The sequence below is a fragment of the Melospiza melodia genome, chromosome 6 (assembly GCF_035770615.1).
Source record: "Melospiza melodia melodia isolate bMelMel2 chromosome 6, bMelMel2.pri, whole genome shotgun sequence".
NCBI lineage: Eukaryota > Metazoa > Chordata > Aves > Passeriformes > Passerellidae > Melospiza > Melospiza melodia.
Genome location: NC_086199.1, coordinates 8,541,033 through 8,552,628, shown reverse-complemented (window position 1 = coordinate 8,552,628; position 11,596 = coordinate 8,541,033). Strand labels below are relative to the sequence as shown.

The window sequence follows — 11,596 nt, the reverse complement described above, 5'->3', positions numbered from 1 at the left end:
TAATTTTTGAAAGCATTTTTATTTGTCTTATCATGGATGTCAGAAAGCAAATGTCTTGGGTTTTTTTTTTCATTCCAGCTTTTGACAGTTCATTTACCTATAAGGGAATATGGAATAAGCTGCAAGACTGTAAAGCAGTCACACAAATCAATATTCTGAGACACAAAAAAATCCATGATGGTCTGATAATTACAATATTAAACTATACTCTCAGTCAATTTACAATAATGCCTTTTAAAATGCTTACTACAGTAGCCCAGACATACCCAAGACTTCAAAAAAGTCTAAGGACAGCTTTGAGAACAGGTAATTCCTGGTGAGTCTGAAGGCTCAGCTCGTGTGTGAATCCCTCACCTGCTCCAGGCTGAAACCCTTCACTGCTGTGCCTCCAAGGCAGTCTGCTCAGGAAAGGTGCTTTTTAAATTCCAACACTGATTCTCTCTTCACTGACCAAATTTGTTCTTTAGGCAAATGCAGCTCTGGTTGTAGAGACAGGTGATGTTTTTTGCTAGGCAAACTTCCAGAGCTGCACAGAGAGAGGGGGTTAAAAGAAACTAAAAAACACCACACAAACAGAGAAGCAATAAGCAGACAAGCCATTGTTACAGCAGCCTGGATCCTTGCACTTCTTGTGCCTGATCTCTGATTTTCTGGCAAGGGAAAAGGAGAAATAAAACCCCAGGCACAGAAGAAGGGCACAGATACTCAGTGCTACCTGCAAAGGAAGCAGATTGGATATGAGCTGTGTGCCTGACAGTGCTTGCTGTGCTGCAGCTCCACAGCCCAGTGCCATCAGCACACCAACAGCCCTGTCTGACATGGCACTGATGCTGTGCAAGCTCCACAACTCTTCCCTAGGAGCACGAGAGAAAAAAGGCTGCTGGGAGTGGCAGCAAAATCTGTCAGAAGCCTTTCCTAATTACAGAAGCCATGTTCTTTAAATTTCCCATTTACATGTAGAAATTAAGAAGATCCCCAGCAGCAAATATCATCTCTCACCATTTGTTGTAACAGCTCACTAAAGAAATGAGAATAGCAGTTAAAAAAATAAAGCTTCTTTTTTCTATGTTGTTTTTTTTTTTTTTTTTTTTTTTTTTTTTTTTTTTTTTTTTTTTTTTTTTTTTAACCAGGAGAAGCTGAATTAGAGTGAGACACATTATTAAAGCAATAGGGAGACAAGCTGATTTTACAGACTGGTCTCTGCAAAGTCAGACCAGTTGCAGGCACCCAACAGTTCTGCATGGTGACTGTGCAAGTTTCAGCAATACCAATTCTTAACCCTGCTGAGCCAAGATACCAGGCTTGTAAGAGCACATAAGATTTGGCATAAGTTTTAAGAATGTAATAAAACAGGATATATATTTCTGTCTAAATGCTCAACTCCACAAATGCCTGCTTACCTAACAGCTTTCCTGTTAAGCCAAGTGGACTCTATAAATTGTTTTTAGTAGGCACAGCTTCCTCAGTAAAGGAATGCACCCAGCTAGATGAAGTATAGAGTTATAAATACACACATGTGCACTTGACATACACAGTTTAACAGTTATGAACAAGTTATTCTGATTCCTGTCTGTAACTTGTAGACTGATGCACACTAAGGAGGTGGGGAAGAGCATTTTTAAAATATTTAAACATGAAATTGCACATTTAATGAAAATGGAGGGTATGGGGGCAGAGGGGAACACACAGAGTTGCTCAAACTTGTGGGTTTTCAACACAGTTCAGAGCAGTTTTGGAAAAGTTTCCCAGAGGAACAGAAGATATTTAATTATTCCAATCAATGCTGATGTTCCCTTTATAAAACTGAAACTGGTTCTGTTTTACCCTAAGGCATCTGCTTTCCACTTCTGTGGTTCACACACAGAAAAGCATCAAGAAAAATTACCTGCAGATTTATAATTTTTGTAAGACTTTCTGATACTACAACAAACACTACCCCATAAGCCAGCTTTTTTTTCACTGTGAGATATGAGTTTTTATCTGTATTTGGATCCTGCTGAATCAGCATTTATTGCTGCAATGCCTATAAATGATCTCTCTGTTAAGGCATGGGCTTCTCTGTGGTCCAGCTGTATCCCACAGACTGAACTTGCAAGTGCCTATTTGCTATTTCTTCCTTTAATATGAAGTTATTAATCAAAGTTTAATTACAGCAACTACAAGTTATCTTATGCCAAATTTAATACAAGGAAACATCTTCTAGTTCACTGAAGACTCACACTAAGTGCATGGTTTCAGAAGATGGAGCCAATACACATTCGACTGTTGAGTTTGCAAAATTTAGCTAAATGATATCTTTCCTCAAAGCAGATGATTCTAGAGCAGGTAAGCTCAGTGGTCTCCTTATTCTTGAAGTGATACTCAGATGTTCTAACACCCCTTTGGCACCTCCAATCCCCTTTCAGGTTTGAGAATCTGCATTGTAGGTGAGGTCACTCATGGCAAGGCAGAGCCTGTCACACACAGCAAGGTTCTCTTTTCTTCTTCAGCAGCTGGCTTGGCTCAGATCTACAGAAAACAACTTGTTACTGACAGATGTGTTCCCCTGGCACAGCCATGGCCCACATATTCTAGAAACCAATCCATATTTCCCCCCTTCCCTACATCCTGCTAGCTTGGGGCTTTTCCCCAGTAGCAGCTTCTGATGGGAAACATTTGTTATTTTATAATGAAATCACAGGCTATACTCAAATTATCCCTTTCCCCCCAAAAAAGTCTCCTAGAAAGAAGATTAGTTAGATACACTCTAAACCAAATGTGCTGGAAGAAAAGACCACCATCCCATGTTGTATTACATTTTTTGTTATTAAAAAAGCCAAGAGGAAACCCTTGGTAAGAGTGGAGCATATTAATTATGACAAGACATCATGACATACCAACCAGTGAGACTTAAAGGCCACTAATAACACTTTTTGTAGTAATTAGTGCAAGATAGTTATCCCATATAAACAAATATTTGATGGTAGACTTCAATGATAAACAATTCACTTGATGACATTTACATATAAATACACATAAATAAAAACCTGCATCATTTAGGTTTGTAGTTAACAAAAAAGTATGGTCTGAAATGAATTAAATGTAATTGTGTCTAGCTAGATCAAAGATCTTCCTATAGTGATACTCAAATATGTGGAGTATGAAAAGCATAGATGTACAATTCTCAATTTAGTAAAGTACTACTCTATAAAACAGAATCATGAAAACAGCTCTTACATTTTAATGCAAAGTATAAAATTGCATATTTACATTTACATACACTTTACTGAACTACATTGGGTAGCTCATGGTAAAAAAACATCCCTTTTTGAAAATCTTGCAAAAAATACATCAACTGCAGATATGATCAAAAGTTACTAAGTTAGCAGCTGACATAACATCTGTAGTAAAAAATATATTTTAGGAAAATACCTGGAAAAATCTAAACACCAATAAACACTTTAAAACTATTTTTGAAGTAAAAATTGTAGCAAAACCCAGAAGAAGCTAGCAAGGATAACAAGAACTATTGCATACTGCTCTTTAAGAGCCATGTAGGGACTTAACACAGAAGCAGCAGGTGTGGTAGGAGTTTTGTCATGTAACAAAGTGGAAACTGGAGGGAACAGGAAACCAGTTATCCAACTTCTTCTCTCTTCTGTTTATTACCATTTTTATGGGAGAAGTGTAAGAAGATAAGAGAATCCCTCTCCCTGAGGATATCCTCCATCAAAGGCTAAAACAAATTGGTAAAAGGAATCCAATTTCAAGAGCCTTTGACCCCCAACATAGAAACATTTACCATATGTACTTACAGTTCAGTGGACAATAAATCAGATTATTACACTACAAGTTGCAGGTTAACTTTAAGAGTTAACACTATTTTGCAATATGAAGTGCTTCTTAATATATGTATCTATATAATATATAGATATTTGTAAAATACTCGTGCAGATTTGATAGAACCAACTGTGGAAATTGCTCTCTCCAGTCTTTTCTTCCCACTAACACATCTTTACCTCCACACAAGGAGTTTCAGGATTCAACAAGGATTTCCACAATATGATCAAGGTCATTAAGATCAGATTTACAATTAGAGTTAGAAGCTGTATTTGTTGGAGAAGAAAATGTTTCAAGACTATCACAGTGTCCCATTTTTGTGTTGCTCATCATGCCAGTTAACATAGTATCAAGATCATAATAAGAATTGTCAACTTCTGAAAACAGATCTTCAACAGTATTAGGACTTTTATTCTCCAGTGTCTCAAATATTTGATCTAAAGATTTTTGAAAGTTTCCTTTATTTTCTTGTGGACTCTCCATTTCCCACACGTTGCTCTGCAGGTTTCTTGGTGGTTGCACTGCAGGGGCTGTTGACATAGTTTCTGAATTATCTTGTGCCTGGTCACTCTCAAAGTCTTTACTGAAGGTACCATAGGCTGGCCCATGCTTTCCCTCAGCTTGGTGATCCCTAGATGAACGACAGAGGATATCTGTGGAAACGAGACGATCCAGGGATGCCTGCCCTGTGCTCTGTGTATTTATCATCTGCCAAGTCCCATCTTGGGTCATCTCCTCCTGGATCTGCCGTACCGTGTTGGCGATGAGCACCGAACGACAAAGGTTGGGTTCCACCAGCATGTGACACAGCTGAAGTTTAACCAAGGACATGTCCAGGAGTGACTGCCGCTGCAGATTGTAGGAAGGAATAGCCTTAATACCAGCCAGACTGCCTTCAATATCTTCTTCACCATCAAAACATTTTCTCTTTAATCCTCGCACAAACATTGTGTCCTGTCATAAAACCGAAACAAATAAAAAAAAAATCATGTACAATATAAACAGTTCAAGAGGGAGGAGGAAAAAAATGACACTAAAAAAAGAGAACAGTGAACTTTAATCTTTTATTAAAAAGAAACATCAGAATTGTCATACCATGTTCTAGAATGGCCAGTGTGGTACAACAGGGGTCAGGAACTTGTGGACTGGGTCCCAAAGGCGACATCCGGGAACCAGGGGTGAGCAGGTCCACAAGGCACCAGAGAGGGCTGGGGCTCCGAGCTCCCACAAGGCATCACAGAGGGCTGGGGCTCCCAGCTCCCACAAGGCATCAGAGAGGGCTGGGGCTCTGAGCTCCTGGCTCACACAAGGCATTGCAATTGGAGCTCCCAGCCCCTGGCTCACACAAGGCATCAGAGAGGGCAGAGGCCCCCAGCTCCTGGCTCCCACAAGGCATGGCACTGGAGAAAGCTCCCATTGAGCTCCACACTTGATGCAACCCAGGAGCTGCTGCCTCGCACAGAAGCAAACATCTCACCTGCTGCATTTCCCCTACTCTACTACACAGGCAGTTTCTCCTCATTCCTCTCTGCCAGTAGAGTTTCTACTGGCATGCTTAACCTCTGATTTTGGAAATAAAAATACAACCTGGCACACCATCTTTAAAAGATTTGATCCCTCCAGAACATTAATATGCCTAACAGAGTAACATGAAAAAAACCCCATGGGCAGCACATGTGAAAAGATTAGCATATTTGGCTACAAAGACAGCAATATCTAGATTTGTTCCATGTAACTTGAGACATTGAGCAGAGGTGCCCAAGGCAGTCCTTCTGGTTCCCTTCCTTAGGTGAGTAAGTGAACTGAGTAATTCCAATAAGAACTGGGCAAGTGCAGTAAGGACAGTCCCAGTCATCCTCTGTATGGGCTTCTGTACTCCTTTCCCACTGACTGTAAGACAGGAAAATTCCTGTATTCACAGCTTGGGTTCACCAGCTAAAAATACACAGAGTGCATGCAGGCTATTCAGTATTCACACCTAAAATCACCTGCTGAATTACACAAGGGGTACCTCTCAAGTACCAGCCTCAGCTCTTCTGAACTGCACTAATTTTGACAACAGTGCCCCGTGCAAATATTGCAGTGCAGGTGGTCTCTTGGAATACAAAGTATTTTTTTTAATGCAGTATATAGCATCTCTTTAAGTCTTATAAAAAGTGGGCTGCAAATGAAAGCTGATACCTGATCTTTACATTTATGCATCTTCCTTGTTTTCCTTCTAAGTCTTCTGTCCTTAGAATTCCTGTTTGCCCAATATTTGGGGCTTTTTTTCAAGGCAGTGACCCAAACAGTTTTTCAACTACAAGTTAATAAAACCAAAATACTATTGCAGTGTCTTTCTATATAATCTCCCATCTTCCTAGATAAGCCTTAAACTCTGCCTTGCTTTTCTGGTTGCTACGGTACATTCCACGTATTTTCAAGGAATTTTCTCTCAGCTTTTTCAGAGACACCAAAAATCCACCAAAGGGCAACAACACTGTTCCTTTCAAAATACATTACATGCTTATCTACTGTGAAAACCTGGGGATAGCACAGTAGCTAGATAAACACTTGGTCTGACTCTGAACAACACTTGTAACATTGCTGTATATATCCATGAAATAACCTTCAGTGGGATTTGCCAACTCTTAAAAGATTTCTTTGCAGTGAAGGTACAAAACTCTTTAGAAATCATAATGTGCAGAGACTACAATATAGAATAAACCTGGTCTTGCAGTCATTTTTCATAACTTCTTAAAAGCTATCCATGGATTAGCTATGTATTAAATACTTTGGATGTTGCTTCTGAAATTTCATCCTGAAAGCCAACATATTTCCATTACTCCTTTTAAATACGGGATATTGTTGTTGCTCTATAGTTCCTTTTCCAGATTTTCAGACATTCCTGCAAACTTCCTATCAGAGGATATCCTATTTAATCTTTCCTACACTTCTATGTGCAGTAATTTCTGGACATACCCTTCCTCCCCCTTGTGAAACAACCTCTAGAAACTTTGGGGACTGTTTACAAATCATGTATGATCACATCATCAAACATTAAACACTGTGCAGAGTTTGAAGCTTCTTTTATTTCAACTTACATTCTTGTGAAGAGTAATTAAAACTTCAATTGAATGTTAACCTGGTTTTCATACATCTATAATTTGGCATTTCTAAGGCACACCAAGAGAACAGAGCACAGGAGAAAACTTGAAAATAAGAATAAGAAAGAATACATCACACACACTTGGGCCCCTAGAAGCAGAGGAAAAACATTTATCTATTCTTAAAGATAAACCTTTCACAGCATTCACTGATTTTTTTCTAACACTTGCTTTCAATTAGAATCTTAATTAGTATCTTACATCATAAAGCCAGTACAGTTTTTTGCCATCCTGTTCTTGCACAGAGTGCCAGGTCAGGGTTTCATTTAAGAAGCAAAAAGTGACATACCAGGAATGGTGTCTGATGCAGTCCTTCCTCTTCTCCCATGCTACTGAGCAAGAGTCCATGCAGTACAAGTGACAGCACCACCTGCCAAGCACAGGGAAGCAAGCAGGATGTCAGGCAGGGACAGGAGATGCAGAACAAGGCAGTTTTCCTTCAGTATGTCTGTCCTGTAGGATGTGAGCATCATTCCCACAAACATGAATAGTACCATTAAACCCAATGCACAGTTAGAGCACAAATGTGATTTGGCCAACAATACCCCCAGAATCTGCAGCAGGAGGAAAATGCCAGGTTAATTCCAGGTCCTAGGCTACTGCCCTGACCTTTGGACCAGCATTTGCCTTATGGCTACAGCTCTGCCACTTAAAGAGCAAACAAAAATCTTTCATATGAGCATTAAAGTGTACACAAACAAAAGGTAATGAAAGCAATTTTATTACAAAACTATAGTTTTCACTTTTTGTACAAACCCATGTATATCTCTGTAGCATCTAGAGAAAATGAGGTGGCACAAACACAAAACTCTAACACAGCAAAACATGAGAGAATTTTCCTTTACCTGCATAGAAACTTTATGACTAATTTTTACTTAGCAAGATGACAATAATGAAAGTAATGACAGTAATTAAACTGCTTTAACAATAAAGGCTGAGTTTTTGAAAACCCATTTAAATCATAATAAGATTTGATATCTCAAATACAAATTCCCATCACATGCAACAATTCCCTGAACTACTGAAATGAAAAAGGATGTTGTTCCAACAGGCTATAAAAACTTTTATAATAAACTATGGAAACAATTCAGATACTTTTCTAGACATGTCTGTGCAGTACAAGACAGTTCTGTGTCTGCAACTGAAATGCATACCTGGAAAAGAAACAAATTAAGAGGATGCACATGGACATCTGATCTTATTTTCTGTTTTGTGTAGTCATAAACAATTTTTCAAGATTGCTTGTTCTCAAATGGAGGGAGAAGAAGGTGGATGACAAAGCACTTGGGGGTGGGACAGCAGAAAACATGTTTTTCCTCAAGAAGCTGCATACTCGTTAAAATACTACAATGGGAGAAAAAAAACACCTTTAACATGCTCAAGCCAAAAGCTTTTGACTTGATCCCAGATATCCAAACTAAATGATGTTATGTCATGGAAACTGTATTTCAAACAACTCATAGTCTCTTTTTAATGGACTGAGCTCTCAGCAGCTTTAGAAACAGCGTCTCAAGGCATCTGAACTACAACTTCAGTCAGACTCCCTATCAAGGCAATAAACTATCTCTTATTTCTGGCAAACACTTTATGACACTGTAAAAGTTCAGAAGTTTTTGCTCCCCAGGTACACTTTGAACACATTCTGTAAATGAAAAGTAATCTCTTTGAGAGCCTGTGTCTGGTAACTATTTGAATCCCAACATTTCTACTTTATTGGAGGGTAGGTGACAAGGGCATAAACAAACATCCAACACCAAACATCCCCCCCAACCCCCTGCCAAGAACTACAGGTAAAGATGGTGCAGTCATGAGAAAAACAAATTGATATTTGGTACATCTGACAATTTTAGAAGGAGAGGCTGTGGCTGTTTGCCTGCCAAGATATTGGACAATGCAGGAGGGGACCATTGCTGTTGGTGAAAGAGCCATTATCACATCCACAGCCTAAATGACAGGGGATGCTGGCAGGCCAGGCCAGTCTGTAATCTCTTATCTATTTACATACTACAGAGGGAAAGTTTTCCCATGCAATATAATAATGTGCAAAACCTGCTGCATGTGATTCCAGGTTCTTCCCTAGGTCAATAACCAAACCACGTGCACCTCTGCTAGTATAATGCATTAGCCATTGTGCAAAACCTTTTTTGGTGCTTCAGAGTCAAGGTGTTCAAAATCCCCTGATAATTTCAAGCAGCACCTTTCTCCATCCAAGAGGCAGCATCTGGATGAGCTACATCATCTCCTTTCTTCCTCTGCTACCTCAGTGTCATGAGCCCAAACTTTGTGTATTCAACTAAACTGCTGTTTGAAACAGCTATGCAAAAAGAAAAGTTGTCAAGGAGACAGCAGCTAGCTGCAGCACAGTGCACTCAGGGAAAAGTTTTGTGGGTTTTGTTGTTTTGCTTTTTTTAATAAATAATAGCACAGCATTATTTATTTTGCTTGTAGGATCAACAAATTCCCAGTCTGCTTTACAAAAAAGGTGCTTGAAATTTGATCCAATTCTTATTAGAGCATCAACTTAAGACATTCCAGGTTCATACTCAATTTAGACTCGTAGTGATATCCCACCAAAGATATAGTTAAGTACTTAATGGAAAAAAGCTGCTTCCCACTAACTGGGCTAACAGAGAAGATAGGGAATTTCAGCAGTGCTTATCTTTAGGAGAAAGCAGACAAGACGTACCTAGGCCAGTGCTGGAGGTTCAGTGAAGCACGGTGCTGCTTTTTGTACAGCCGTAAGTACAGTGATGATGGTTAGCACGGGAAGGCAAGAAGGGGCCGTATCTCCCCTCTACTAACACTAATCCTCTCCACTCCAACACTGGCTTTTCTAAGAACCGTGGGAAGAACTCTGTGTAACAGCGGAGAAAAAGACGGGAAGAGAGCTACTCCTCCTCTTTAGCCATGCACGTTTGCCCATGTGGTGGTGTCGAGGTACAAGGTGGGATGCAGTCACAGCACAGGGATGGTAAGGCCAGAAGCATCGCTATTCACACTGGAACAAAGGCCCCTGTGAAGCACTGGGGTCTGCCCACCCCCGGGGCGTAGGGGGCTGGCAGGCACCTCTCCGGCACTCGAGAGGTTTGGGAAGGGGTCCCAGCAGCCGGGGAAGGAAGGGCGGCAGGCTGAGCGGATGGGGCAGGAGCTCCGGGACACGCAGGTGGGGGCCGGGAGCACTGGGCAGGGGGAGCCCGCAGAGCCGGGGGGAGAGGCGGGACCGGGGCGGGGAGCGAGGGGGAGCTCCCCGGCAGTGAGAGGGCAGCGGAGCGCCCGGGAAAGGCGCGGACGCTGAGGGAGTGCGGCTGCGGGAGGGACCGAGCGGAGGAGAGGTGCGGAACGGGTCCCCTGTCCCGCCGCCCCGGCCCCCTCAGCGCTCCCGGCGGTTACTCATCCCCCGCGCTCTCGCCGCCATTTTGAATCGATCCCGTCTCTTCCACGGGTTCCGCCGGCACCGGCTTCCCGCGGATCCGACCCAGCCCAGCCCGACCCAGCCCATCGTACTCACCGCCTTGTCACTGCTGTCGCCGCCGCACGCCCGCGCACGATCTCCCGCTCGGCTCCCGCCTCACCGTCCACTCCGCGCCTGAGGGACGGGCGGGACCAACCGGCCCCGCCTCCCCCCGCCCGCCATCTTATTGTCAAACGCCACAAAGGGACCCGCGTCCGCCGGGGGCGGGCCTTCCCGGAGACCGCGCCCACCAGGGAGCGACGGCGGCTGCTATTGGCTGCCGCCAGGCGCTGCAGGCGCCATTCGCCGCTGCGATTGGCTACAGCGCCCGCCTGTCCCGCCCTCGGGCTCCGCCCCCGAAGGCTGTGGGGTTGCCATGGCAGCCGGGCCCTGCCCCTCGGCCGTGAGAGGCTGAGGGAGGCGGGGGCGGGGGCGAGGCGGGGCCGCCCCGATTTCAAATCGCAGCCAAGGCCCCGCGGTGAGTCTGGGTTCCCGGCCACGGGCTCCGGCGGGAACAAGTTCAGACCTGGCCGCGCTGCAGCCCGCGGGGAGCCCTGGCGGGGGAGCGGAGAGCGAGCGTTGGCCGCCTCGGTCCAGGCTCTCCCCGCCGTCAGGCGCCACTTCCCTCAGGGCCAGGGAGCCCCGGAGCTGCGCCCCGCGGGGTGACAGGAGGCCTCAGCACTCTATTAGCAAGGCCTGTGGCATTTCCTGTTCGGGCCCGGCCGACAGCCCCGGGTCTCGCAGCCAGAGCCAGGAACCCGCGTGCTGGGGGCGGGGTGATGCCTCACAGCCCGCAGGGAGCGGCCGTCTGAGCACGAGTCAGCAGGGAGTGCCCAGGTGGGCGAGAAGGCCGGGGGCATTCTGGCCTCTGTCAGGAATCGTGTGGCCAGCAGGACCAGGGATCGTCCCCCTGTGCTGAGCACACGTGGAGTGCTGTGCCCAGTCCTGGGTCCCTCAGTTCGGGAAGGCTATTACGGTGGTTGGAGTGTCAAAGAAGAGACCAGAGCTGGTGAAGGGTCTGGATCACAAGTTTTATGAGAAACAGCTGAGGCAGCTTATGGGTGTTTAGCCTGGAGAAGATGAGGCTCAGGGGGGACTTTATCACTCTACAATTTTTTGACAGGAGGGTGCAGCTAGCTGGGCTTCGGGCTCTGCTCCCAGGGAACGAGTGACAGCGCAA

General features: G+C 43.9%; 1 protein-coding gene across 1 annotated transcript; it reads right to left on the bottom strand.

The window, feature by feature from the left end:
• CDCA4 (cell division cycle associated 4) lies at positions 1 to 10,588 on the bottom strand. The gene is made up of 3 exons (XM_063159805.1): positions 10,474 to 10,588; positions 7,255 to 7,335; positions 1 to 4,773 (listed from the first exon to the last, which is right to left on the bottom strand). The coding sequence occupies exons 2-3, from the start codon at positions 7,291 to 7,293 to the stop codon at positions 4,015 to 4,017; spliced, it is 798 nt and encodes a 265-aa protein (XP_063015875.1). The 5' UTR covers positions 7,294 to 7,335; positions 10,474 to 10,588; the 3' UTR covers positions 1 to 4,014.
• Between the last annotated feature and the right edge of the window lie 1,008 nt (positions 10,589 to 11,596).